The following is a 24,156-nucleotide window of genomic DNA, read 5'->3' as shown; positions in this document are numbered from 1 at the left end:
TCCCTGCTCGATCGCCCATGAGATTAGTGAGACAATGTGATTTTTCTCCGAGGGAAATATTTAGGGTTCTAGGTGGCTATGGCGGATGTGAGGAGACGGCGGGGCTTCCCAGCTTCCGCCAATGACAAGGAATTGGCGGCTCCAGCGGCATCTCCTCCCACGCCAAGGTACACAGCAACATTGATCTTTGGATCGCTATGCCTCGCCGCCTACATCGCGCTCTTTGCTCGTCACGCGCGCGATCTGGATGCGGAGCTCTGCCGATCGATCGCGATCAGCTTCTGTATGAGCGTCGGCGCCTTCTTCGCAGTAATCCGGCTCGTTCCAGTCGTCGCGCGCTACGTGCTAAAAAGGAACATGTTTGGATACGACATCAACAAGAAAGGCTCTCCGGCTGGATCAATCCAAGTGTAAGTTTTTGGAAAAAAGAAAAAATCTATTGCGAATGAAATGGATCTCCTCGCAGGCCCGAGTCGCTCGGGATTGTTACTGGGTTCGTGTTCGTCGTCGTCACGATCCTCTTCCAGATTTTTTGTTTCAGCCCAGACTCCGCTGTAAGTTTCTAAGTTTTTGGAGATGGTTTGCTGATCTTTTCTCTCTTTTTCCTTTTGTGCGTAGTGGCTGCTGGAGTACAATGCGGCTCTCACATCTATACTATTTATGATTCTTCTCGGCTTTGTGGACGATGTCCTCGACATCCCATGGCGCGTGTAAGTTTCATGATCTCCTTCTCGCGAAAAAAAATCGAGTATTTCTTTTGCTCTCAGGAAACTTTTACTTCCTTCGTTCGCTGCTCTTCCCCTACTGATGGCATACGCGGGGCACACGACAATTGTTATTCCGAAACCTCTTCGAGCCTACCTCGAAGTGGAGGTGCTCGACTTGGGTAAGATTTTTCTTCTTTTCTTTTGGTCCGATTTGTTCTTGAACAGCTTTTACACTTGTTAGGCGTGCTATACAAAGTTTACATGGGCCTGTTAGCCGTGTTTTGCACCAACGCTGTCAACATTCTCGCCGGCGTGAATGGACTGGAAGTTGGGCAAACTCTTGTGATATCTTCTGCGGTACGACAAAGTTGTTTTCTTTTCTTTGTGTTTTCTCTTGACCAGAACGTGGGTACAGATTTTGATTCACAACATGATGCAAATCGTGAGTAGCTCAGACGCTGATTACCAGCAAGCACACGCCTTTTCAATTTATCTCACACAACCACTTGTTGGAGCGTCGCTTGGGCTGCTTTGTTATAACTGGTAAACATTTTGATATCTCTTTAAGTCTTAAGACTGCAGTTCTCTCTTCCGCAGGTATCCATCATCTGTCTTTGTTGGAGACACTTACACGTATTTTGCCGGGATGACAATGGCTGTGGCGGGCATCCTCGGCCATTTTAGCGAGACTCTTTTGCTTTTTTTCTTACCACAGATTATTAACTTTGTTTACTCCATTCCACAGGTAAGTCAGCCATATAATCTTTCGGTTTTTGTGCTAAGTAACTTGCCTCGCAGCTCTTCAAATGGGTGCCATGTCCGAGACATCGATTACCAAGGTAAAGACCTCAGCTTTGTCTTTCGCTAACTTGTAGACCTTTTGTGATGTAGCTTTGAGCCGAAAACGGGGCTTTTAACCGGCAGTAAGGATATGAATCTGGTTAACTTGTTCTTGAGATGGTTTGGAAGATGCACTGAGCGGCAACTGTGTATCCGGCTGCTGATTTTCCAGGTGAATTTCTCTTGTCATGTGATCCAAGGCAATTAGTCTTATATGTTTCATTCAGGGACTGTGTTCTGGATTTTGTTTCCTCTTGAGATTTTTAATGGCAGGCTGGTATAAATGATAAGAAATACCGGCTAAGATTGATTACTCTGCTAACAAGATCTCTAACTAAGTATCGAATATGAAGATTTTTGCAAGTATCATTTTCGAAAAGCTAGTTTCTCATGTTGGTGATACACCTGAGTTCAAAGCAAAATGACGAAAATACAAAAATGATAAAGAAATCACGAAAAGAATGCAAATCACTCCATTCCAGTCTGAAATCCAAGTCCCAAGCGCTTCAGCCAACAGCCATTTGTTTGTGGCCTATTGTCAACGCAGGTAATGCCAAGGATGCATTCAAGAGAAACAATGCGAAACAAAAGTAAAGCAATTTGAAAGAGAGAGACCACAATTTGATCCTCAACGCTGGACACAAGCTAAAAGGAAAATGAGAAACCAACCGCTTCACCTCCATGACCAATAGCTGGCATACGGTCACAAGCAAGAAAGGAATAGCAACTCCCAGTGCGTTCAAGCAAACTGTAGTCTAGCCCTCTGGGCAAAATAATTCTAGCATATAGACCAGCAAGGCAATGAATCTACACATAATTTTTTAAGGAAAAGAACTTCTTTATTTATAGCAACTTGTTATCTTATATGGCAATCAATTTAACAAACCAATATGTTCACCAAATAAAAAATGTGAAGCTCAATCGAATTGTGTGATGAGTATCAGCAAATATGTTTTACTCCTGCTCTTTATACAAAAAAAAAGTGAGTTTAATTTAATTAATTAATTTGAAAACTTTAAACTATACCAAACCTGGTTAAATTTAATTTTAGACCAACTTAAACCTTATCTTCATAAATATTATAGCTATATCTATATAGATTAATGCCTCTTTGATGCACAAAATCTTCAATTTTTTTAATTACTACCAATTGCTATGCATATGCTGCCCAATTAACAAGTTAGTTTTGTTATTTGTTTGTTTTTGTGCTTGCTTGCACTTCGATCCGGTTTGATCCAGTGCGCTTGTCATGTGACAAAAAAAAATTTACTTATAAAATATTATTTTAAAGGTGGTCAATTTTAGGCTTTATTTTCCACCATGATAGCATTATTTCATGGCCTATATTGAAAACTAGGTTGGAATAGTATCAAATAATTGTTATATTCCACTTTAACAAGATCTAAATAAGAATTGAGGAAGTAATTGTAAGCATGTGTTTTCTTAGAGGAAACAATATTAGATTCCAGAAGCCAGGGTCTATATAGCTAAAAAATCCCATTACAAAAACATAAATAAAACATTATAAAATCTTTTATTTTCTACAATGCAACAGGCCACTTAGTTGGAAGTGTGCCTGTAAATGTCTAGATTTAGCCACAAAAAAGGTTTAAAAAACAAAGGAAATCCAGTTGATGGGATTTCAGTATATGCGAAAGCAGCCAATAGGCTAATTTGGAATAGATGAAGTATTGCATTGGGACTAGGACTTTCACTAGGACCTAAGAACATTTCATTATCACTTTTTTTGGAGCTTGGGATTGTATACATGAAAAATCAAATTATCTGACTGAGTTTGAAGAAACATAGGCCTTGGAATTTACCTTAATTACACTTAAACCATGACCTACAAGGATCCATCACAAAAATGTTGTGGATGCCATAGAACTCCAATGATCTTCAGGCTGAGAAAAACAATAAGTGAGCCACTCCTCTTGCTGCTACTCATGCCAACCTCAAACTTGAAACCAGCCTTTTGGAGTGGCCCCTCAATGAGCTTAAGCATCGGGAGGCACTATCAACTTGATCAACTTGACACCATTAATTTTCTCGAGCATAGATATTAGTGCATTGATCTTGGCACTCCTTCATCCATGATGCTGCTGCATGCCAACAGAGAATGCCCTGGAATCCCATGGGAGCATGCTAGTGGCAATAAAGAGCTTGGGGAGCTAAGAATCATGGCACTAAGAACATCAAAGGGCTGCAAACTTGGTGTTTAATATTTGGCATTCCATGTAGAGAAATCACGTGTGAGTGAGTGCCATTCCTCCCATTCCAGTGCTAAAACCCTACAGAAGAAGGAGCAGTGTGAATCACCACTCTCAAATGGCATAGCAAGTCTCCATTGTAGGATGAAACTTGATAGTAGAGCTTGGAGTGAAAAAGGTTGAGTGCCAATGCCTGTCAACACATTGAATACATGTGTCTAAGCAATTAGCAACTTCCCATTGCCTATAACACAATTATTAACTAAGACATCATTAACAAAATAACCCTTTGATAATTACCTCCCCATTGATTGCCAAAAAGTTTGGCAACTCCTCCTTAATTATAGAAGGATATTATATGCGTTCTGTATTATATAAATATATCTAACCTAATTTCTAGGTGATGTGGATAAAGAGTTTTAGGCTATTTTTACTATGAAAAAAATAGACCTAAGATAAATCATCATTATATAAAGTGAGATAAAAAAGTCATTTATCATGATCAAAATTAACAATTTTGACAATGAGATAAAGTTTAAAGTGTCAAATTCACAAACCTTATTGATTCTATTTTTCAAATTGATTTACAAACAAACCTAGAATTTATAATTATCTTCTTTAAAAGATGGTCATATTTTGTAGCCAAAAGTGAAACTCATGCATGAAAAGGAAGCTATATGTAAATAAATAAGATAAATATCTAAGTATATATATTTAGTATTTCAACTCTGTAGCAACATAATATTAGATGTTGTGAGTGCATGGAATATGGAAAGGGAATACAAAAATGTGCATATCAATTAGCCCAAAAACCCTACCTTATACACATGAGCGAGTGGTCCAGATTGAAACCAATCCAACGGCTACCAAAATCCCACTACACTAATATTAGTATACGGCATCGTAGCCGTACACTTAGCCCTCACATCATCCCCTCCTCTCAGAATAATGGAAGGCCGTCAAGGTTCTCTTGTAGATGGGCCGAGATCTGGAGGAATGTCAGGAGGAGGCATCGACGGATCTGTAGATGGTATTAACTGCTCCTGATCCCTTTATATGAAGCATTTCAACTGCTGCACATGCATAATCTCCGGAGGATCAGCTTGCTAAATGTCATGCCGAACCTCATAAACTTGTGGTCCAACTTGCCGCAACACTCGATACGGTCCTTTCCACTGCACAAGGAGCCCCTTAGATAAACCACGTACCATAAGATGGGGAAAATGGACTAACACCAAATCATCCACTTTGTACTCTGCAGGTGGACGATGATGGGAGTTGTAGCGCCGTTGTTGTCCCACTTGTACGCAGCCTAAGTGTTCGATAGACTTTACTCAGACAAGTGGAAGAATGCTCGTCAAATATTGATCCCATGACCTAGCATTAGGATCTCGTGGTAATCGCAAAGGTAAACCCAGCTCCGTTAGTAATATTGGATCATGACCATATAGAAGCTTATATGGTGAAGCACCAACAAAACTCTGCATCCCTGTGACATAAGCATACCAAAAAGACGGCAAATAACCATCCCAATCTGAATGCTGAAAGTTCACATATTTCGCAATCATCCCTTTGAATGTCCGAACAAGCCTTTCCACCAGACCGTCTGATTGTGGATGATAAGCACTTGTAAAAGTGTGGCGTATCCTCAACCAAGACGTCAAAACATAAAATACCTCAGCTATAAATGCAAGACCATTATCCGAAAGAATCCGTTCTGGACAAGAATGCTGGAACACCACTCGATTGAGGAGGAAGTATCCAACAGCAGTTGCAGAGGCACTAGCAAGAGCACCAACTTCCACCCAACGAGTCAAGTAGTTAGAAGCAATAATGACATACTCATTGCCAACAGTCGACCGTGGAAAAGGTCCCATAAGATCAAACGCCACTAACTCAAACGGATGGGAAATTGCAATTGACTCCAACCATCCTTCCATAGCACAAGGGGGAGTATTACGAGCTTGGCACCAAACGCAGCTACGCACATACCAAATAACATCACGTCGCATCTCTGGCCAATAGAAAGACCTGTGCAACTTCTTGATCACACGACGATGTCCCATATGCCCACCTAGAACAGGAAAATCATGATAGGTATGGAGAAACCGTGGAATAAAGATAGAAGGCACCACCAGCCGTAAAGGATCATCAGGATCCGTCCCCACAAAATAAAGAATGTCATCGTCAAGACGATATTAAGAATGTAAATGCCGAAAAGGCAAGTCATCAGTAAGTGATGTAGGATTCTCAAATGCATCTCGAAGCCTTCGAATCCACGGCTCAATCTTTTAAACCTCACGGACCTCATCAAGAGAAGGTAGATCTTGCTTTGCGCATTGTGGACACTGAACGGCAAGTACAGCAACCGCCGATGGCACAGAATCCTCATCTAGAAAATCCATAGATGTTGGAACAACAGGCTCATCAGAAACAGGAGAAGAGAGTGGAGAAGGAAGAGGAGCTCGAGAAAGGGCATCAACATCAACCATAGAACTCCCTGGGCGATAAACAACATCAAAATTATATATTTGAAACTTCAAAGCCCACCGAGCAGTATGACCAACCAGGTTCTTCAGCTTCAATAATGAAGTAACGGTAGCATGGTCACCTTTAAGTAACGTCCAAGAACTATGTAGATATGCATGAAGTTTCTCGAAACCCCAAACTGCCGCTAAACACTCCTTCTCTGTCATGGAGTAGTTCACTTCTGCTAGTTGTAATGTATGGTTTATATATGCAATGGGATGATGCTGACCAGGCACACTTGGGCTTTCTTGCATCAACACGAATGAGGTCAAAAGCTTGACTCGGCACCACCCGCAACTACTGTAACTCAAGCTCGAGATCGCCCACATGCACAAGCAGGTCCGCCTCATCTCGTGCATATGCATGTGTACGGCTGTTGCTATAAAGAATGAAAACTGGATCCGCCACATGACGCAAGTGTAGACAACAACGTGTGGCAACAGGTCGAGCAATAGAAGAAACTCGAACCTGTATCAACTAACACGGAGAGAAGAATAGAAGACCTCTTGTTATAAAAACGAGCTTGGAAAGTAAACACTAGATGAACCGGTGCCAAGTGAACCCCTTGATGATACTCTCGAAAGAAAGATGGAGGGGTCACTAACTTATTCGCGCAAGGTCCCTCCGTTACTTGTGCAACTCCTCATTTCCCAGATGCACCTCGGTGTCCAAACCTTCCACCGCAGTAATACTAACAGGATGTTGCTAACACCAAGGTCTCCATCTAGGAAATGGAGGTCGCCAATCCGGAAAGCGTCGACAACGCCGATAAGTATGACCAACTTCATCACACGCCCAGCAATGAACATCACGGCCACGATCACGTCCTCGCCCTTGTTCGTGGACTCGAGTAGCAGAAGCATCAACCTCCATTGGAACAGGACCATCGCTCATAAGAAGTGGAGCTGAAGGACGTGCAGTGAGAAATGGAAGAGGTGACGTCTCATAACGTTGTGCCAAGCGAAGACCATCGTCAAGGGTGGCAAGAGCAAGTGCATGCACAAGGCCGACAAAATCTTGACGAAGTGTTAGCCACAACATTCCTAGCTTGATCCGCTCCGACATATTAGGCTCCACACGAAGCAAAAGACTTCGGAAACAAACGCCAAATTACATCACCAACTCAAATGGCCCTTGGCGAAGACGATGCAATTGTTGGAAGGCATCGTCACAATTGTCGGCATGTCCGAAGGCACGTTTGAAGACGTCTGGAAGAACACTCCAATTCCCACGAGTGGCTGCACTCAATCCATTGTACCATTGCAATGCCGTCCCTTGGAGACACGTGGGAAACTCACGCAAACGTTGAGCATCATCTTAAGAATGATATGTGGCAATCACCGTGAAGTGATCGAACCAATGGTATACATCATTCCCAGGATTCCCACGAAAGAACTCCGGCTGAATGCGAGGATTGGCACCAAGAGCAAAAGGAGTTGGACCACGTGCCGTGAATGCCACCATCAATTGAGTTTGGTTGTTCAATTGCAAGCGTATAGCATCAAGCAATTGAACCAACTACTATTCTAGAGTCAAAGGAGGAGATTGCGGATCAGCCATGAAAATGAACGAAAAAAGAAAGAGTAAAAGAAGAAAAATGACAAAAAGCTAGAAAGAAATGGTAGATCTAGACAATGCAAAAAGCTAGATCTAAACCAAAATCCTGAAAGGAAAGAACAAAAGAAAGGAAATGGAAAAAACTAGATCTAGACAATGCAAAAGCTAAATCTAAATCGAAATCCCAAATCAAAGCACTCCCTAGGGACAATCAAAGGTGCCCCTCTCCTCCACCAATGTGAGTGCATGGAATATAAAAAGGGAATACAGAAATGTGCATATTAATTAGCCCAAAAACCCTAGCTTATATATAGGAGTGAGTGGTCCGGATTGAAACCAATTCGACGGCTACCAAAATCCCATTATTAGTAAACGGCATCGTAGCCATACACTTGGCCCTCACAGTATTTTTTTTTTAAAATGATTTTTAATACAATAGCATTGGTTTGACTAATAAATATTCCTATAAGACTTTCCTAATACAGATATATATAATAGCATAAACCTAAATCTGTTTTAAAATAATAATATAATTGTTTGTAAAGTGAAAAAGTTTTATTTTAAATATATACTATTTAGGAATTTATAAATTAAAATATATTTTAAAATATAAAGGAATGTCCTTTAAATCAATTTTCTTAAAAGTGGTATATAACAGATTCTTTAATACATTAATCTTCAGCTCATGAGTTAGACTATATTGGTTTGGAAGGTGCTGGAACACTAGTATCATGGAGATCTTCTTGGGGAATTCTGCAAGTTGTTTTAGCTGCTCACTAAATGGTGAAGCATGATTTATTTTGTATGGCAATCTCTTATATACATTGTGATAATGAAGTTTAAGGTAACCATATCCATTATAGTGAAGCAAAGCTTTATATAATGCTAACAGATAGAAGTGCTTTCATGGTAGAAGCTCTAGACATGCACTGATGACTAGAAATATTATATAGTTCCTACTGATCAAGAAATCACATAATATTTTTACCCATCATTGCTTAGTTGACTAAATTGTTTTGATTCTTTACCCAAAAGCTATGTGTGTAAGAGTGCTCTCCAATGACCATATTGTAAGCATCAAACAAGGAACTAGAAAATAGGGGCTAAAGTCTTGATTTTCCTATCACATTTCTCCATCATGGTTGAAGGAGGAGCTAAAACTCTACCTTAAATTTTATAAATGGTAAACATGGTTTATATTAGTGAGAAGTAATATTTTTATTAATTTTGCTACATAGCTTACTTGTTATGCTCTATAATCATTGATTTAGCTATGCTAATAATGTACTATCAATATCAATGAATCAGGAATATACCTGGATTAAATAATTGTCAAATTTATTCAAATACTAGCTATTCCAGTTAGCAAACACTGTTTGATTATTGATATAATTTTGTTACATTGAAAACTAAATAGGAATAGTATCAAAACAACAAATATTGTATTCTATTTTGAAAGAAGAATTGAGGAAATAATTATAAATATGTGTTTTATTAGAGGAAACTATCAAATTCCTTAAAGGGAATTATAAGATCCAAGTGACATAGTGAGTTTCCATTGCAAAAGGTTGAGCATCAATACTGGTCAACATATTATATGTGACATGTATCACAACACCTTCTTCTCTCACCCCACAAACACTATAAACATCATGTTCATCATTGATGATCTTGAAGCTGAAAACATCTATAAATTATTTATAATTACAAATTACAAAATATTTGTAATATTTTGACTGGATTTTTCTTGTGAACTTTAAAAGCAGATGCATGTGATGGGTGATATGGGCTATGTCTATCATGAGCTCAAATCGTCATGGTTTACTAGATAGATGCCAAATTATATTTTCTACAATTTCCAAGGAACTAAAGATAAAAATATATTCAAGATTGCACCTTCCATTATTGTCTTAAAAATTACTAATGATATGCCTTAGGACTATATATAGAAGTAGTTCATATATGAAAAAAACTTCTTTAGGGTATATTTCATAATCTTTTTTAGTGGTTCATAATGCATATTTTGTCAATAGGTGCAATGATATTTCATCCCTAAAAACCTTTGAGCAATCCCTATTTGTTGCAATTGCCATGTTTGCAAATGTTTAAGATTGAGAAACAAACACATGATATTGATTAGTGCCACTATTGTAAGAATGAATAAAGTTTTTCCAAACATTATAGGTCCATGGCAAATTTTATTTAGATAGTGGCCACCCCTAAAACATTTGTATGAAGGACACTTATATTGATTAAACATATAGTTTCACTCTTGGCCAATTTCTAAAGATGTTCACTTCTCCTCGGATGCTTAGGGCAATCAAACTTTTAAAGACACAAAAAAGCCACTTCTTATTCTCCACTAGTGCCAATCAAAACTCCCCAAAAGTTATTGCATTCAAGGCTGATTAAAGTATTATGCACTTTCATTTTCTATTCCATGTTATGTTTTTGTTTTCTATTTTACAATATATTGTTTATAAGCTTGCCACAATCCATTGGATCCACTTAGTGCTAGATTGCAACTTCATATACATGTTTTCAATATGTTTTTATATAGAATCATATAGATTGCAACTTCATATACATGTACGGGACTCTGTCACCATGCCGTGGTCTCCGTACGCCCTGATCATGGCCACCCACGTCCCCCGCGTCCAGATGCCCTGCCCTGCACGAGCGAGTTCCAGCTCCCGGAAGTCCTGGTGGGCATGGAATCGAACAGCTCCTTCACTGCTGCCACATTCCCTGCGCGAGCAAATGCTGCTAGATCCGCATTTGCGGCAATGGAATCCAAGGCTGGGACGCTCTGGAGCATCTCGCTGGCCTCGTCGACCAGGCCGTTTCTCGCGTACGCATTCTGCAAGAATCACTTTATTCCATGACTGGGCTAGCATCTTGGAAACGCCAGCCCCTCAGGCCTTTGCCTTTGTTCTTTGCCTATCACCTCCTTAACGCGTCTAAGAGACATCGATTACATTTGCAGCTGTACAACTGCGATGTCCGAGACATTGAATTTGGCTATCTTTGAGCAGCTGAGATGCTTTGGAAGATGCTGGAACTGTGTATCAGGCTACTGAGTTTCCAGGTGAGCCTCTCTCGTCATTTGATCCAGGCAAATTCTTATCAGTCTTATATCTTTCATCCAAGCTCAAAGTAACGAATATGCTGGCTATATTCTTAGAAAGTGTTTGAAAACATGGTCGGGAGAGTTTTTAGGGCTCTTGATACAGAATCTTACCTGAGAGCAAGGTTTATGAGCTTCATGAACGGGTGGATAATTTTGACGGACAAACGAATATTCTAACCCACTTCAACCTATCCAGTTCCCTTGTAAGAAATCGGGTGCTCTGACCGCGAGCAGCCCTTAAAAACCAAGAAGCACTGGGAGGTTGTTTACGAGACGGCTTCCAAAAATCCAGGAAGCATCCAATTAAATACGAGCATGTAAGCATTGCCATTTTTTTCAATTGATTGTGCGGCTACAACCAAGCGCGAAGACAATTTTGCGTCGCGTCCCTCAGAGACTACAATGACTAGCTGGACATCAGTGACCTCTCGTTTCAATATGGTCCATGGCATCATTGTGGCTGAGACGGGAGGCGCTCGCAAGGTAAGGCGTGTTTTCGAAATCTTTACTCTCTCTTCACACACACACACAGGCTGTGGAGATTAGCACCGCTCTCCAGCAAGAGCAAGGCTGAAACGAGAGAAGCCATAGAACAGGTAACAAGAAATTCTTTTGGTATCCCAGCGAGAATTTGGATCGAAACCTTCTGGAGCGTATGCCAGTGGCGGGGATGTTCAGCAGCCAACGAGGCAGCCCGAGCCGATTGGACACAGCCTGCTCAACGGTGGCGCGGCCGACGATCCAGAGGCGCAGAGGATTCAAGAGAGCCGCCATCGCAGGCAGGAAGTTTTCTCCAGCTTGTGGGACAAGCGAGGAACCGCTACTCAATGGATGAAGCAGCCGTGTTCTTGAAAGCTGATGGTTTCGACATCCTGATTTTTCTAAGGAGAGCAATTATTCGAGAAGACAAGAGATGAAAAAAATCATCCATCTTAGGGCTTGGAATTTGGAGAGGGCCGCCCTCAACTTCCACAAATTACGACGTCCCCTCCTCCACTTTGGGAAGATGGTAGGCCGGCCAAGCCTGCCTCAAATCGCGGCTTTGATCGAGCTGGGAAGACCAAACCTAGGCCATTAGCCTTCATGGTAACTAATAAACCCCGTCCAAGTAAGTATGGATCCATGCTCTTGTGCCCTTATTCCACGCCTCGGCATGTGGGATAGGGCAAAGAATTGGTGCAGCATATCCTTCGGTCATGGCATGATCTAGACGAGGGAAGAGGAGTCGTCGGGTGAGAAAAAAAGAAGCCTTCTCTCATCTTCTCTTTTGTATTTTGGGAGCAAAGCTCTCCAAGGAGTAGCAAGAACTTAAATGTGACCTTTACAACAATTGATACTGTTGCTGCAAGTATCTTGCCCAAGAGTGGTCAAATGCCCTGCGTGGGCCCTCACGATCTTCATAACTCTTATAATATGATGTAATTGGCTCGGCCAGATGCCGTATCTGAGCACCCTGCGGTTCGAACCCACGGCCAGAAGTTAAAAGAGTACCATAATATTTGTAAAATAATTTTTATTCAAATATATGTATGCCAAAATTGAGCTAGGGCACGCCTAACATCAATGAATTTCTTCACCAACAGAATATAACACTACCTAAACTTCATTTAATGGTCCAAGCATCAAACTATACCAAGCAAAATTTTGTATTTTGTTTTGCCGAGTGCCACGAATATGTATTCGTATTAGCCATATATAACCCTCAAGTACTGCACATATGCCACCTCCAGTTCACCAGCCGATATCCTCCATATTGTTTTACGGGGCTTTGTTGCTCCCCTGGGTTCTTGTGAAGGTTCTTTTGTGCTTGATTGATGGTATGACAACATGCATCATTTTCACCATGCAAGTTCACTTCCTTGAAAAGCTGTGAACTCCATTCCCTTGAAAAACATACACAGCTTCTTTATCCATAGGGAGATATATATCAATTACAACGTTCACTCCTCCACTTTGGGACAGCAGTAAATATAGTCACATTATCCTTCGGTCAAAGACTAGGGTCAAAAGGTCAACATCTTGACCGGCCCTTTCTCCAGCATGAGATCCACGGCCTCTTCGCGGAAGTAGAGGCCCGCCACTACCATGAATGGCTCTGCGCGACCGCTGGGATTCAGCTTGACTATCTCCTCCGCCACTCGCCTTGCCCGGGCGCTGTCCCGACGGATCTTACACACGTCGAGGAGCAGCACGCCGAGGCCGAGGCCACGAACGGCATGCTTGCTGCAAGATCCTCAGCATCTCCCAGCTCTGATCGGCTCGTCAGCATCGCCAGGATCGCGCAGTAGTGCTCCACACTCGGCCGGATGGCGTAGTCTGAGGCCATGTCGCGGATGATCCCCGCCGCATCGTCTAGGCACCCGAGCCAAGAATGCGCGCTAAGAACCGCCGAGAAGACCACCCGATCCAGCATCAGCTGCCCCGAGCAATTCTCCAAGTGAAAAATCTCCAGCGCTTGCCCCGCGAGGTTGCTCATGGTGCACGCCTCCATGATGGACGCCCAGGTGACGGTGCTCCTCACCAGCATCGCGTCGAACAGCTCCTTTGCCTCAACCAGATGCCCGTTACGGGCATACGCCACAATCAGGGTGTTGCATGCGTCGACAGTCACCCGGGGCAAATTGTCGAAGGCTGTACGGGCCTCCGCCACCATGCCGTGCTCTCCGTACGCCCTGATCATGTCCACCCACGTCCCCCGCGTGGCATCAAGTTGGCGGCCTTGACGCACTCGGCAAGATGCCCTGCCCTGCGCGAGCGAGTTCCAGCTCCCGGAAGTCCTGGCGGGCATGGAATCGAACAGCTCCTTCGCTGCAGCCACATTCCCTGCGCGAGCGAATGCTGCTAGAACCGCATTTGCGGCAATGGAATCCGAGGCTGGGACGCTCTGGACTATCTCGCTGGCCTCGTCGACCAGGCCGTTTCTCGCGTACGCATTCTGAGCCTCTCTTTCACACAAGAATCACTTTATTCCATGACTGGGCTAGCATCTTGGAAATGCCAGCTCCTCAGGCCTTTGCCTTTGTTCTTTGCCTATCACCTTCTTCACAAAAATGAATGCCTCTAAGTGACATCGATTACATTCGCAGCTGTACAACTGCAATGTCTGCGACATTGAATTTGGCTATCTTTGAGAAACTGAGATGGTTTGGAAGATGCTGGAACTGTGTATTAGGCTGCTGAGTTTCCAGGTGAGCCTCTCTCGTCATTTGATCCAGGCAAAATTCTTATCAGTCTTATGGGACTTAACCTACCCTAGGGCTCACAGTGGAGCAGCGGCGCAGAGGAGCTTTTGAGGTAGCTCGGGGGTAATTGGGTGGTGAGGAACTTTAAAAGGTGGCATAGCATAGTCTAGGGCAACTAGATCTTTGTCTTTTTGCGCCGGAAGTAACGAATATGCTAGCTATATTCTTAGAAAGTATTTGAAAACTTGGGCGGGAGAGTTTTTTCTTGTATCACGTTTTGGCCTACCATGAAAATTTCAGCCGAGAGCATCGCCGAGGGCGGCGAGGAACACCTCCTGGTAGATCCGCCTCACTTCTCCCAATCCATCGTCGTAGGCGCAAAACCCCACAGCCAGTAGGGCTCTCGCGACGCTCGCCGCCACGAGGTCGCTCATGGCTGCTGAATTCGAGCTGCGCAGCACAGATTCATCCAGCCCACAGGCATGGAAGCACGCCGCGAGCAGGGAGGTGTTCGTCAGCTTGTAAGCGCCGTTTACCCCGCCGTGGTGATTGTCATCTAGCTTGACGAGCTCCATCGCCAGGCACAGGTTGAGGCACGCTGCTCCAACGAAGCTCAAGTGATGGTGGCTTGATCCTTTCACTCCCGGAAAGTTTCCAGCGTCGAGAAATGCCGCTGTAAGCATCTTGTCCAGAGAGATGCCAGTCCTCATCCCGGGCTTGAGGTAGCCTTCCTCAGGGGGATAGTCCAAAAGGCGACGAACTGTTGGAAGGTACGTCTCTCGCCACGCGCTGATCTTCTCTGAGTTGAAAACCTCGTCTGGCAGCTCCATCGTCCACGTCTCGTCTTTGATCTCGTCCAGCGATGACAAGACTTGGAAAGCTTGCTCCAGGAGGTATTTCCGATTGTCCAGAGGTGGTGGTCTCGGAGTAGCAGCGGCAAAAGCTGGCGAGTAAGAACTTGAAGCGACGACAATGGTGGTGGATCTCGAGTCTGCTGGACGTTCGGAAATTCTTGAATCTCTCTCCAGCTGATCTTCCTCCGTTTCAGGAACATCCGGTAGCACAAACGGTTCCATCTCTGCGACTGCTTCACCACCATGTAAGTTCTTCTCAGCGTCAGCTTTAGATGGATCCACAATCACCCCGGTCTTTAGAAACGTCTCGTCCTCGCTATAGAGCCGCATGTTGTGCTTGATGAGCATGTTGTCCACCTCCATGACGTCGAACTTAGAGAATGCCAGCATGCTCAGATGCCTCTCCATGCCTGGAATCAAGTCCCGGTGGTGGAAAAGCAGACCCTCCGCTATGGTCCTCGCGAACTCGGTCCCAAACTCTGTGTTCCTCTTCTTCCTTTGCTCCTCGTCGACATAGGCTAGTTCCTGCCTCTCTCTGTTCCAGTAGAGCATCCTCTCCGAGACCGCGTGGCGCGTAGTGTCTCCAACGCGAAGAGTCCAGTGAACTTTCAGGCCCGTTTCGAGTTCCACCTCCTTTAGACGCAGCAGTTCCTGCAATATGGTTTGTCGCTCCTTGACGGAGAGTGATAGAGCCAGATACCCGAGTATTGCTCTAAGCAGTCCCAGGTGGATGTATCCTTCGTCCCAAACCAGTTTCCTTCCGAGTGAGAGGCTCATGCAGCTCGTGTCCGTCTCCGATTCAGCACATTCAGAGATTGTCTTGACCCCCAGCCAGGAGTAGACTTAATATAGCTCCTGCGTTTTGATCTCCTGGCTGGTTGGATACCACGCCACCCACGGACGAGGATTAGTGTTTCCAAAGAGATGTTCCAGCTCTAGCTGATCAACCATGACCGTCTTTGCAGGTGGAAGAAGCTTGACGGTGGCTGCGTTCTTTTCGCAGGCTGGTATTGAAGGAACGCAGCTGCTCGCGCGGAAAACTTTCAGATACGGCGTCGAAGTTGGTCGTGACGAGACTAGCTTCGCCTCCACCAGCTCACGCCACACTGTGTAAGCCTTTTGTACCTCGACATCTTTTCCTTTAGACGACCACCTGTGCCAGAGCTCGCAGAACTTGATGATCGAAGGCTTCTTACAAACATCAAACCTCTTCTGAAGGATGTCTTGCATGACCCGCTCGTAGCAGCTATCCAGGGGTACAACACCGAGTTCTTCAAACAAGCCCTCAACGTCGTGAATGACGCATTCTTCCTTTTTCTTCCAGGTTGCTGCACGGCCTTCGCTCTGCGGCACCCAGATCGTGTCAACGTCCCTCCATACTTCTTGTTCAGCGCAGCGGGAGAGGTACTGATAAAATCTGACCACTTTAGCCGTGTCGACTTGCGGAGCAGGAAGCTTCTGCATATTGTCGAGACAGCGGAGGACAGTTGCATATCCCATGCCGGGCTCGCAAGCCACTCCCAGGCTTCGGAACTCGTTCTTATACTCCTCCAATGGCATCCAGTCCTTGTCCACGAACGGAACATCCTCGACTTTCAAGACCTTAAGCAGCTCAGGCACCGGCAGGAATGCAACGGTTGGGCAGCAGTATCCGTGGCTCGTCTTCAACCACTTGGTAGTCTTAATACTGGAAGTGAAAGCGGGTGCATTGCAGTGCCTGGATTTAATCCACTTCAGTAACAACGAGCTCGCTGCGACGTTACCAACATAATGCGGAGGAAGGGCCTCGTCCACCGGATCAAAGGCGGGGATGTCCGTAGCCAGGAACTGCTCCTTCAGAAAATTCACAAACTCGGTTCGCACGTCGGAGTCGGAGAGATCGACCGTTGCTGACTCCATATACTCTTCTGACAATTTTTGAACGCCGCGTCTCCACACGTCAGACGGGAGCAAGAGCGGCCACTTCGCTCCACAAGCCGCCGGTAGCAACAATGGACGCGTTGAAACATAACTCGCAACATAGGGACTCACGGCTCCGTCATTCTCGACGATTGGTACATTATGCTTTTGGTTGCTGATGGATGTGTACGAGCTGCGGTCGTTTCTGTACAGGTCGAACAGGAAGTGCATCGCTAGAACAGCAAGCTTTGCATCTGAGGAGTTCGCAGTGACTGCTCCGAGAACCTGACGAGCGAGTGAGCATGCTGTCAGTTCGCTCACGCTGAAGGGGGTTCTCTCCAACCAGTTCTCTAACACCGAGTGCTGCCGGATTTTTGCAGCGCAGGCCGATGGAACGAAGTTGAAAGTTAGCCAACGTTGAAACACCTCTGTCCAACCAGCGAGCCAAGCGGTAGCTCTATGACCAGAATCCCAGTATATGGATCTGCCATCGTTTCGCGCGAGATCATCCATGCTTGCCAACTGGAGTCGACCATCGGAGCCTCGATACTTGAGAAACTTGAGGGATCTCAAAGTTGACGACTTGGAGGACAGGAACACCAGCAGCTTGACATATGCATCGTCAGGGAGCGATTTCATCCAGTCTTCAGAGTCGAGGCTTTGGTGATATTCATCGTTGCTCATATCTGGGACTCCCAGGAGTCTCAGCACCGAGACGTAGTTCTCCTGCAGCGTGCTGTCCACTATGTACGAGGGACTTCCTCGCAAGAACCTGGGACACTTCGGTGCGGCTTTGAGGAGCTCTCGGAAGCTGGGGACGATTTTTCTCGCAAGAGCAGGCTTGCAAAGCTGCCCGCTCGGTGGTGCACGGCCGACGTCCGAGGCGCAAAGAATGACGTTGTTGTCCTTCAGCTTGGACAAGATATCGTTGCGGACTCTCTCGAGGTACGAGTTGCGGCAAGCATTCACAGGTACGTACTTGTACATTGCCATGCGTGCTACTGACGGTATACTCTGCAGTCCAAACGCCGTGGTGTTGAGGAGAAGCTCGAAGGCGTTGTAGAAAACCTCGGGAACACAGCGAAAGATCCCCTGGTTCCAGGGGCTGTCAAAGAGGAGCGTCTCACGGGAGGAAACGAGCAAAAAGTCCGAGTTGATAAGAAACGGCAGGCCCGAGTGGATATCGGAAGGCAGGAACGAGAAGATATCGCCAATGCTGCAGCTGCTCGAGATACGATCATCCACCGGAAAGGCTAGAGTGATCGTCCAGCTATCGACATCTTTTCGGTTTTCAACCTTGGCCTCCTCAGGTACTTTCAAAGTCTGCTTAAACATGTAGTAGTTGCTGTGCTGAGTGCCATTCCGTCCGTTACTAGCTGTGAGAAAAGTTGTGCTCGTTTCCACGCTTTCATTCTTTGACGTTGTCATCTCCACAGATCTGGAGAGAACCAGTTCCGTGGGAGGCCGCGACTGCTGATCGTAGATGGAGAGCATGCGTATCTTCGATAGGAAGAGGAGCGTCTCCGCTGGGATTTGAGTAAGCTGCTTTGCCACCTCCGAAATCTTTTCCTGACGCAAGGGAAGGATGATCACCGTTGCAGGAAGCTCGGCCTTGCTACAGACCTTCTGCAGCACAGCGTCTGTAGGACGGTCGACCCATTCCGGGACAATATACCCGAGCTTGGCCTCGTTGTGGGGCTCTTCGTCGAAACGAATACGAAAGCCATTGCTGATTATATATGGCTGCTTGGTGACGAGAAAAACGCTCTTAAACCCAATTCCTGTAGAGCAAGAGACGTTACCACGGCTAGAGAGAGGTAAGAAAGAATTATCTCACCTTTCTCGCCAATGTATCCTTGAGACTTCTTTCCTTTCTTTGTGGACTGACCAGAGCCGCACAAGGACTCTATATTCTTTTCCGAGAAACCAACTTCGTTGTTCAAGAGCAGCAGCGTGGCAGCTGCTCCAGTGCCAGTGACGTCGGTCTTTGTGAGATAGATTTCGATGCTCGGCTCCACGGACGAATGGTAAGTGTTGTCCTCAGCGTTCTAAGACGCTCATGTTTGTCAGGGACAGAACCAAGTTCGAGCAAAGTACCTGGAGGAGTTCGGACAGGAAATGGATGTCCTTCTGGTAGAGCTCGGCCGAGAGGAGCCTGATCGTCTCCTGGAGCATGGGAGCGAGAGGATTGGGACCGGACTGGCCGATTCCAAAGCGCTCGCGACGCAGGCGCTCGATAAACATTCGCTGGGACGACATTTCGCTGTGCAGAAATGTGTCTCCTACGTTCTCTCCCTTATATGAAGCAAGCATAGGAAGGCTTATTAAAAAGTGTTTTATCTCCTAAACCGCCTCCCGCCCGCTTTCATTACGGTTCACTGGCATTTTTTATATAGATGGTGTGACTTGCGATCACGCTTGAGGCTTTATTCGCTGAATTCTTTATTTGAGGCCAACTCAGTATTCCATTAGAGCCTAAAGTCCCTCCCAAAGTAAATATGGGCGGCAGATGTGATTCTGTCTTTACGTCTGTTTTATTCCAATCCCTGTCCATGGTACAATGTCGGCTGCATCCCACGATGTTCGGTGTTAGTGCGTGTTCTGGAGTCCGATACCTAGCCAAAATAGTCTTGGAGGTCCAAAACGTCCGCTAACACACCAGCGGCTGTAGTATCATTGCCTGCCCCGGCTCCCTTAATAACAAGAGGCGAAGTCGAATAACAGCGCGTGAAAATCTCGACCTGCAAGAACAAAGTTTCAGGAAACGCACAAGCTCTATACAATTACCAGATTATCGCTTCCATGCAGCTGACCGAGAGCGGACTGCTGAGGCTGCTCTACAATTCCCACTTTGCAACTGTAAGCAAAGGACAGGTTTTTGGTAAGCTCAGGCGGATTGACTTACTGAAAGTTTTACATATCGTAGAACACAACCCCTAGCAGCTGCTTCTTTCACACGGTTTCTCATTGGCAAGTCGAGTTCGGCTAGTCCTTCGTTTAGAAATTGCGTGGTGCTCATCAGTTTGGGAGCCAGACTTGGCGGATGTAAGCACTCAACCTTTAAGCAGCACGTCACTAAGAGGAATCCAACCAAAGAGAGTGAGTACCTCCACATCCTCTAAGTTTATTCTCCATCCCATTAGTCGAGCCATTATATAAAAAATGAAAGAAGTCATGTTGCATTCACGGGATAGTAGCAAGTGGTTTCACCTTCCTTGCTACGTCCATACCGCCAAGATCGTCACGAGGGTCTGAAAGCGTAAGAATAAACTACATGAAGAAAGATAGCTACCTGGCTCGGTGTAACCAAGCTCTTTCGCTTGTCTCACAATATCACTAAACGATTCACCATACTCCAACCGACTCATTACAAAGCCAAGAGTGCCTGACAAAGGTTAGAACGTTAGAAGGACGTTAGAAGTGGCAAATTTTTTATGAGAATGAAAGGACAAACCACTGAGAGCACCAACAATTTTCTTGATCGAATCTCCGGAATTTAGCAGACGGTTCAAAGTTGCTATGACTGGCATAGCAGCACCGACCTGCTTGAGAAATGTTTGTAAAATGTACGTACAAATAGTTTTTGCTCAACTGTTGATTCACAGCGATAACGTCGATTCAGTGCCGCAATCCTATCGTAAACTTTCTGCGGCCATGGGTCAAGGAAGAAAGAAGAAACAAAAAAAGAACGATCTTACAAACGAGCTGGTGAGAGGCTTCTTGTTCGCAAGAACAATGCAGCAATCCAAGTCCGCCATCTCTGCAAGTGCTTGTCCAATTTTTATACTCGCGGTACAGTCAGCTACAACCATAGGATAAACAAGAAAAAAAGTTGTATGATCATCCATCAAAAAAGCTCAAAGGAAAGTTTTACCAGTTTCTTCTGTGATGGTTCTTATCGCAGCTGCTAGAGTTGCATCAAAATCTTCTTCGCGAACGGCTCGCGCATTCAATCCAGCTGAGCTTTCATCGTTTAAAGAAAAGGCAAATAAAAACAGACATGTACCGGGCATTTGATTGTTCTTTTCCTTCGCAAGACAAATTTCCAGAAGAGCAGCGTCGTCCAGTTCTTCGTTTTTCTCACCCAAAAAGATGGATTTGGAATCCACTACAGCCATCACAGCGACTCGCAAGCCCTGGGCATTTGATTCAAAGAGAGAAATCTGGTGTAGTTTACGAGTGGAGACAATGTGGCGGAGGAGCTGGCGCCCGACGCCCCCGCATCCTAGAAGCGTCAGCTGGATTTTCCTCGATTTTACAATGCGGCTCCCACATCTATACTATTTATGATTCTTCTCGGCTTTGTGGACGACGTCCTCGACGTCCCATGGCGCGTGTAAGTTTCATGATCTCCTCGCGAAACAAATTCGAGTGTTTCTTTTGCTCTCAGGAAACTTTTGCTTCCTTCTTTCGCTGCTCTTCCCTTACTGATGGCATACGCAGGGCACACGACAATTGTTATTCCGAAACCTCTTCGAGCCTACCTCGAAATGGAGGTGCTCGACTTGGGTAAGATTTTTCTTCTTTTCTTTTGGTTCGATTTGTTCTTGAACAGCTTTTACACTTGTTAGGCGTGCTATACAAAGTTTACATGGGCCTGTTAGCCGTGTTTTGCACCAACGCTGTCAACATTCTCGCCGGCGTGAATGGACTGGACGTTGGGCAAACTCTTGTGATATCTTCTGCGGTATGCGCATTGTTCTTTCTTTTCTTTGTTCTTTTTCTGTGACCAGAACATGATGTTTTACAGATTTTGATTCACAACATGATGCAAATCGTGAGTAGCTCAGACGCTGATTACCAGCAAGCACACGCCTTCTCAATTTATCTCACACAACTGCTTGTTGGAGCGTCGCTTGGGCTGCTTTGTTATAACTGGTAAACATTTTGATATCTCTTTAAGTCTTAAGACTGCAGTTCTCTCTTCCACAGGTATCCATCATCGGTCTTTGTTGGAGACACTTACACGTATTTTGCCGGGATGACAATGGCTGTAGCGGGCATCCTCGGCCATTTTAGCGAGACTCTTTTGCTTTTCTTCTTAGCACAGATTATTAACTTTGTTTACTCCATTCCACAGGTAAGTTAGCCATATAATCTTTCGGTTTTTGTGCTAAGTAACTTGCCTCGCAGCTCTTCAAATGGGTGCCATGTCCGAGACATCGATTACCAAGGTAAAGACAGCTTTGTCTTTCGCTAACTTGTAAACCTTTTGTGATGTAGCTTTGAGCCGAAAACGGGGCTTTTAACCGGCAGTAAGGATATGAATCTGGTTAACTTGTTCTTGAGATGGTTTGGAAGATGCACTGAGCAGCAACTGTGTATCCGGCTGCTGATTTTCCAGGTGAATTTCTCATTTGATCCAAGGCAATTAGTCTTTTATATGTTTCATTCAGGGACTGTGTTCTGGATTTTGTTTCCTCTTGAGATTTTTAATGGCAGGCTGGTATAAATGATAAGAAATACTGGCTAAGATTGATTACTCTGCTAACAAGATTTCTAACTAAGTATCGAATATGAAAATTTTTGGACGTATCATTTTCGAAAAGCTAGTTTCTCACGATGATAAAAAAGAAGTCTCACCTGAGTTTGAAGCGAAATGACAAGAATACAAAAATGATAAAGAAAATCAGCCGAAAAGAATGAAAAATTACTCCATTCCAATCTGAAATCCGCTAGCCCACCATGCCAAAAGGCCTGAGCAACGCCATTCGTTTGTGGCCTAGGGCAAGTGCACTGGATCAAACTGGAATGAAGTGCAGGCAAGCAGAAAAGCAAACAAATATGCATTCAAGAGAAACAATGCGAAACAAAAGTAAAGCAATTTGAAACAGAGACGATCATCAATGCTGGACACAAAGTAAAAATATGCAATTTGGTTGATTTTTACAATGGTTGCCCATACAGAAGTTATAAATTCCATCAAGGATCTATCACAAAAATGTTGTGGATGCCATATAACTGTAGTGACTTTGAGGCTGAGAAGAAAGTCAATGAGCCACTCCCATACCAACTTAACTCTTTTTTTCCATAAAGGTGGTTATGGAAAAATTAGAAAAAATCTAGAACAAATGCTTTTGAATATGTCTAAACACCTATATTATATTAAGAAAAGCTTAAGAAATTCATAGCTTTAAGTGAAATAATGAAGTGCAAATTATGAATCATGTTCACATAAGAAGGAGCTAAACTATTTACGCATTTCTAAAAGATAATCTCTGTTTATTTATTCTTTTATTTTATTTTAATTTCTTTAATTTTGGTATAAACCTTACTTGTATAGCTAATAATGGACTGTCATTGATTGCATTATATTGGTGAACCAGAAATATACCTGGATTAAATAATTGTCAAATTTATTCAAATTTTATTTAAATGTCACAGCTCTATAATCTCTATATTGCTTTAGTTCTTTTATTCTAAAGATAAATACATGCATACATATAATAATTATAATAATATAATCTCTATAAACAAAAAATGCTAGAACATAGTATAAATAATGGAGTAAACATTTATTTTTAGAAATCATAAAAATTGCTACCATTTATTGCTTTAGTTTTTTATTCTGAAAATAAAGCCATTAGGGTCATCAAAAAATTATTGTGAAGCTGGTTGCTGCAAAGGCGGAGTAGAAATTATCAATTTAGTTTTTCCGAAAGTACAAGAAAATCTAACATTAAACTCTAATTTTAAAGACTATCTCAGCAATAATCTGTGCTTCTTCCAGCTATAACTTTCGACAACACCTGGAACAAGATCCTGGGTGGTAGCAACAAAGTCGCAGGGCCATTCAGCTACGGCACAGGCATTCTGAGCCACTCTCTTTCACACAAGAATCACTTTATTCCATGACTGGGCTAGCATCTTGGAAGTGCCAGCCCCTCAGGCCTTTGCCTTTGTTCTTTGCCTATCACCTTCTTCACAAAAATGAACGCCTCCAAGAGACATCGATTACATTCGCAACTGTACAACTGCAATGTCTGCGACATTGAATTTGGCTATCTTTGAGCAACTGAGATGGTTTGGAAGATGCTGCTGCTGAGTTTCCAGGTGAGCCTCTCTTGTCATTTTCCAGGCAAAATTCTTATCAGTCTTATATCTTTCATCCAGGGACTGTCTAGCTCAAAGTAACGAATATGCTGGCTATATTCTTGAAAGTGTTTGAAAACTTGGGCGGGAGAGTTTTTAGGGCTCTCGCCTAGCATATTTCGCATGAAAATTTCAGCCGAGATCATCGCCGAGGGC

At 44.1% G+C, this 24,156-nt stretch overlaps 6 protein-coding genes and 1 non-coding gene across 7 annotated transcripts; 3 read left to right on the top strand and 4 right to left on the bottom strand.

Moving 5' to 3' along the window:
* The first annotated feature begins 35 nt into the window (after window positions 1-35).
* LOC9641585 (UDP-N-acetylglucosamine--dolichyl-phosphate N-acetylglucosaminephosphotransferase) lies at window positions 36-1,930 on the top strand. The gene is made up of 10 exons (XM_002971159.2): window positions 36-410; window positions 467-554; window positions 619-710; window positions 768-886; window positions 949-1,064; window positions 1,123-1,250; window positions 1,305-1,452; window positions 1,506-1,546; window positions 1,599-1,719; window positions 1,775-1,930. Exons 1-10 carry the CDS (start codon window positions 79-81, stop codon window positions 1,832-1,834), a joined length of 1,245 nt encoding a protein of 414 aa, XP_002971205.1. The 5' UTR covers window positions 36-78; the 3' UTR covers window positions 1,835-1,930.
* Window positions 1,931-11,301: 9,371 nt separating this feature from the next.
* LOC112346639 lies at window positions 11,302-11,958 on the top strand. The gene is made up of 2 exons (XM_024676080.1): window positions 11,302-11,456; window positions 11,506-11,958. Exons 1-2 carry the CDS (start codon window positions 11,419-11,421, stop codon window positions 11,888-11,890), a joined length of 423 nt encoding a protein of 140 aa, XP_024531848.1. The 5' UTR covers window positions 11,302-11,418; the 3' UTR covers window positions 11,891-11,958.
* On the bottom strand, window positions 11,923-12,089 carry LOC112346687. Its single transcript, XR_002992546.1, has one exon. It is a non-coding gene; the product is annotated as a U1 spliceosomal RNA (small nuclear RNA).
* Window positions 12,090-13,095: 1,006 nt separating this feature from the next.
* LOC112346657 (pentatricopeptide repeat-containing protein At4g02750-like) lies at window positions 13,096-14,179 on the bottom strand. Its single transcript, XM_024676142.1, has 2 exons — window positions 14,052-14,179; window positions 13,096-13,918 (listed from the first exon to the last, which is right to left on the bottom strand). The coding sequence occupies exons 1-2, from the start codon at window positions 14,177-14,179 to the stop codon at window positions 13,096-13,098; spliced, it is 951 nt and encodes a 316-aa protein (XP_024531910.1).
* Window positions 14,180-15,852: 1,673 nt separating this feature from the next.
* Window positions 15,853-19,167, bottom strand: LOC9641583. The gene is made up of 3 exons (XM_024676141.1): window positions 19,006-19,167; window positions 18,746-18,956; window positions 15,853-18,689 (listed from the first exon to the last, which is right to left on the bottom strand). The coding sequence occupies exons 1-3, from the start codon at window positions 19,165-19,167 to the stop codon at window positions 15,853-15,855; spliced, it is 3,210 nt and encodes a 1,069-aa protein (XP_024531909.1).
* A 17-nt stretch (window positions 19,168-19,184) lies between these two features.
* On the bottom strand, window positions 19,185-20,720 carry LOC9642308 (bifunctional aspartokinase/homoserine dehydrogenase 1). Its single transcript, XM_024676140.1, has 10 exons — window positions 20,607-20,720; window positions 20,501-20,554; window positions 20,363-20,450; window positions 20,201-20,293; window positions 20,119-20,159; window positions 20,016-20,069; window positions 19,826-19,966; window positions 19,696-19,794; window positions 19,524-19,649; window positions 19,185-19,203 (listed from the first exon to the last, which is right to left on the bottom strand). Exons 1-9 carry the CDS (start codon window positions 20,718-20,720, stop codon window positions 19,524-19,526), a joined length of 810 nt encoding a protein of 269 aa, XP_024531908.1. The 3' UTR covers window positions 19,185-19,203.
* Window positions 20,721-20,796: 76 nt separating this feature from the next.
* Window positions 20,797-22,367, top strand: LOC9641582 (UDP-N-acetylglucosamine--dolichyl-phosphate N-acetylglucosaminephosphotransferase). Its single transcript, XM_002971158.2, has 9 exons — window positions 20,797-20,892; window positions 21,138-21,244; window positions 21,299-21,417; window positions 21,480-21,595; window positions 21,659-21,786; window positions 21,841-21,988; window positions 22,042-22,082; window positions 22,132-22,252; window positions 22,305-22,367. Exons 1-9 carry the CDS (start codon window positions 20,797-20,799, stop codon window positions 22,362-22,364), a joined length of 936 nt encoding a protein of 311 aa, XP_002971204.2. The 3' UTR covers window positions 22,365-22,367.
* Window positions 22,368-24,156: the final 1,789 nt, after the last annotated feature.

Source organism: Selaginella moellendorffii, unplaced genomic scaffold (genome assembly GCF_000143415.4).
Source record: "Selaginella moellendorffii unplaced genomic scaffold, v1.0 SELMOscaffold_16, whole genome shotgun sequence".
Lineage (NCBI taxonomy): Eukaryota > Viridiplantae > Streptophyta > Lycopodiopsida > Selaginellales > Selaginellaceae > Selaginella > Selaginella moellendorffii.
The sequence above is the reverse complement of the archived record's forward strand: the minus strand, read 5'-3'. Positions and strand labels throughout refer to the sequence as shown.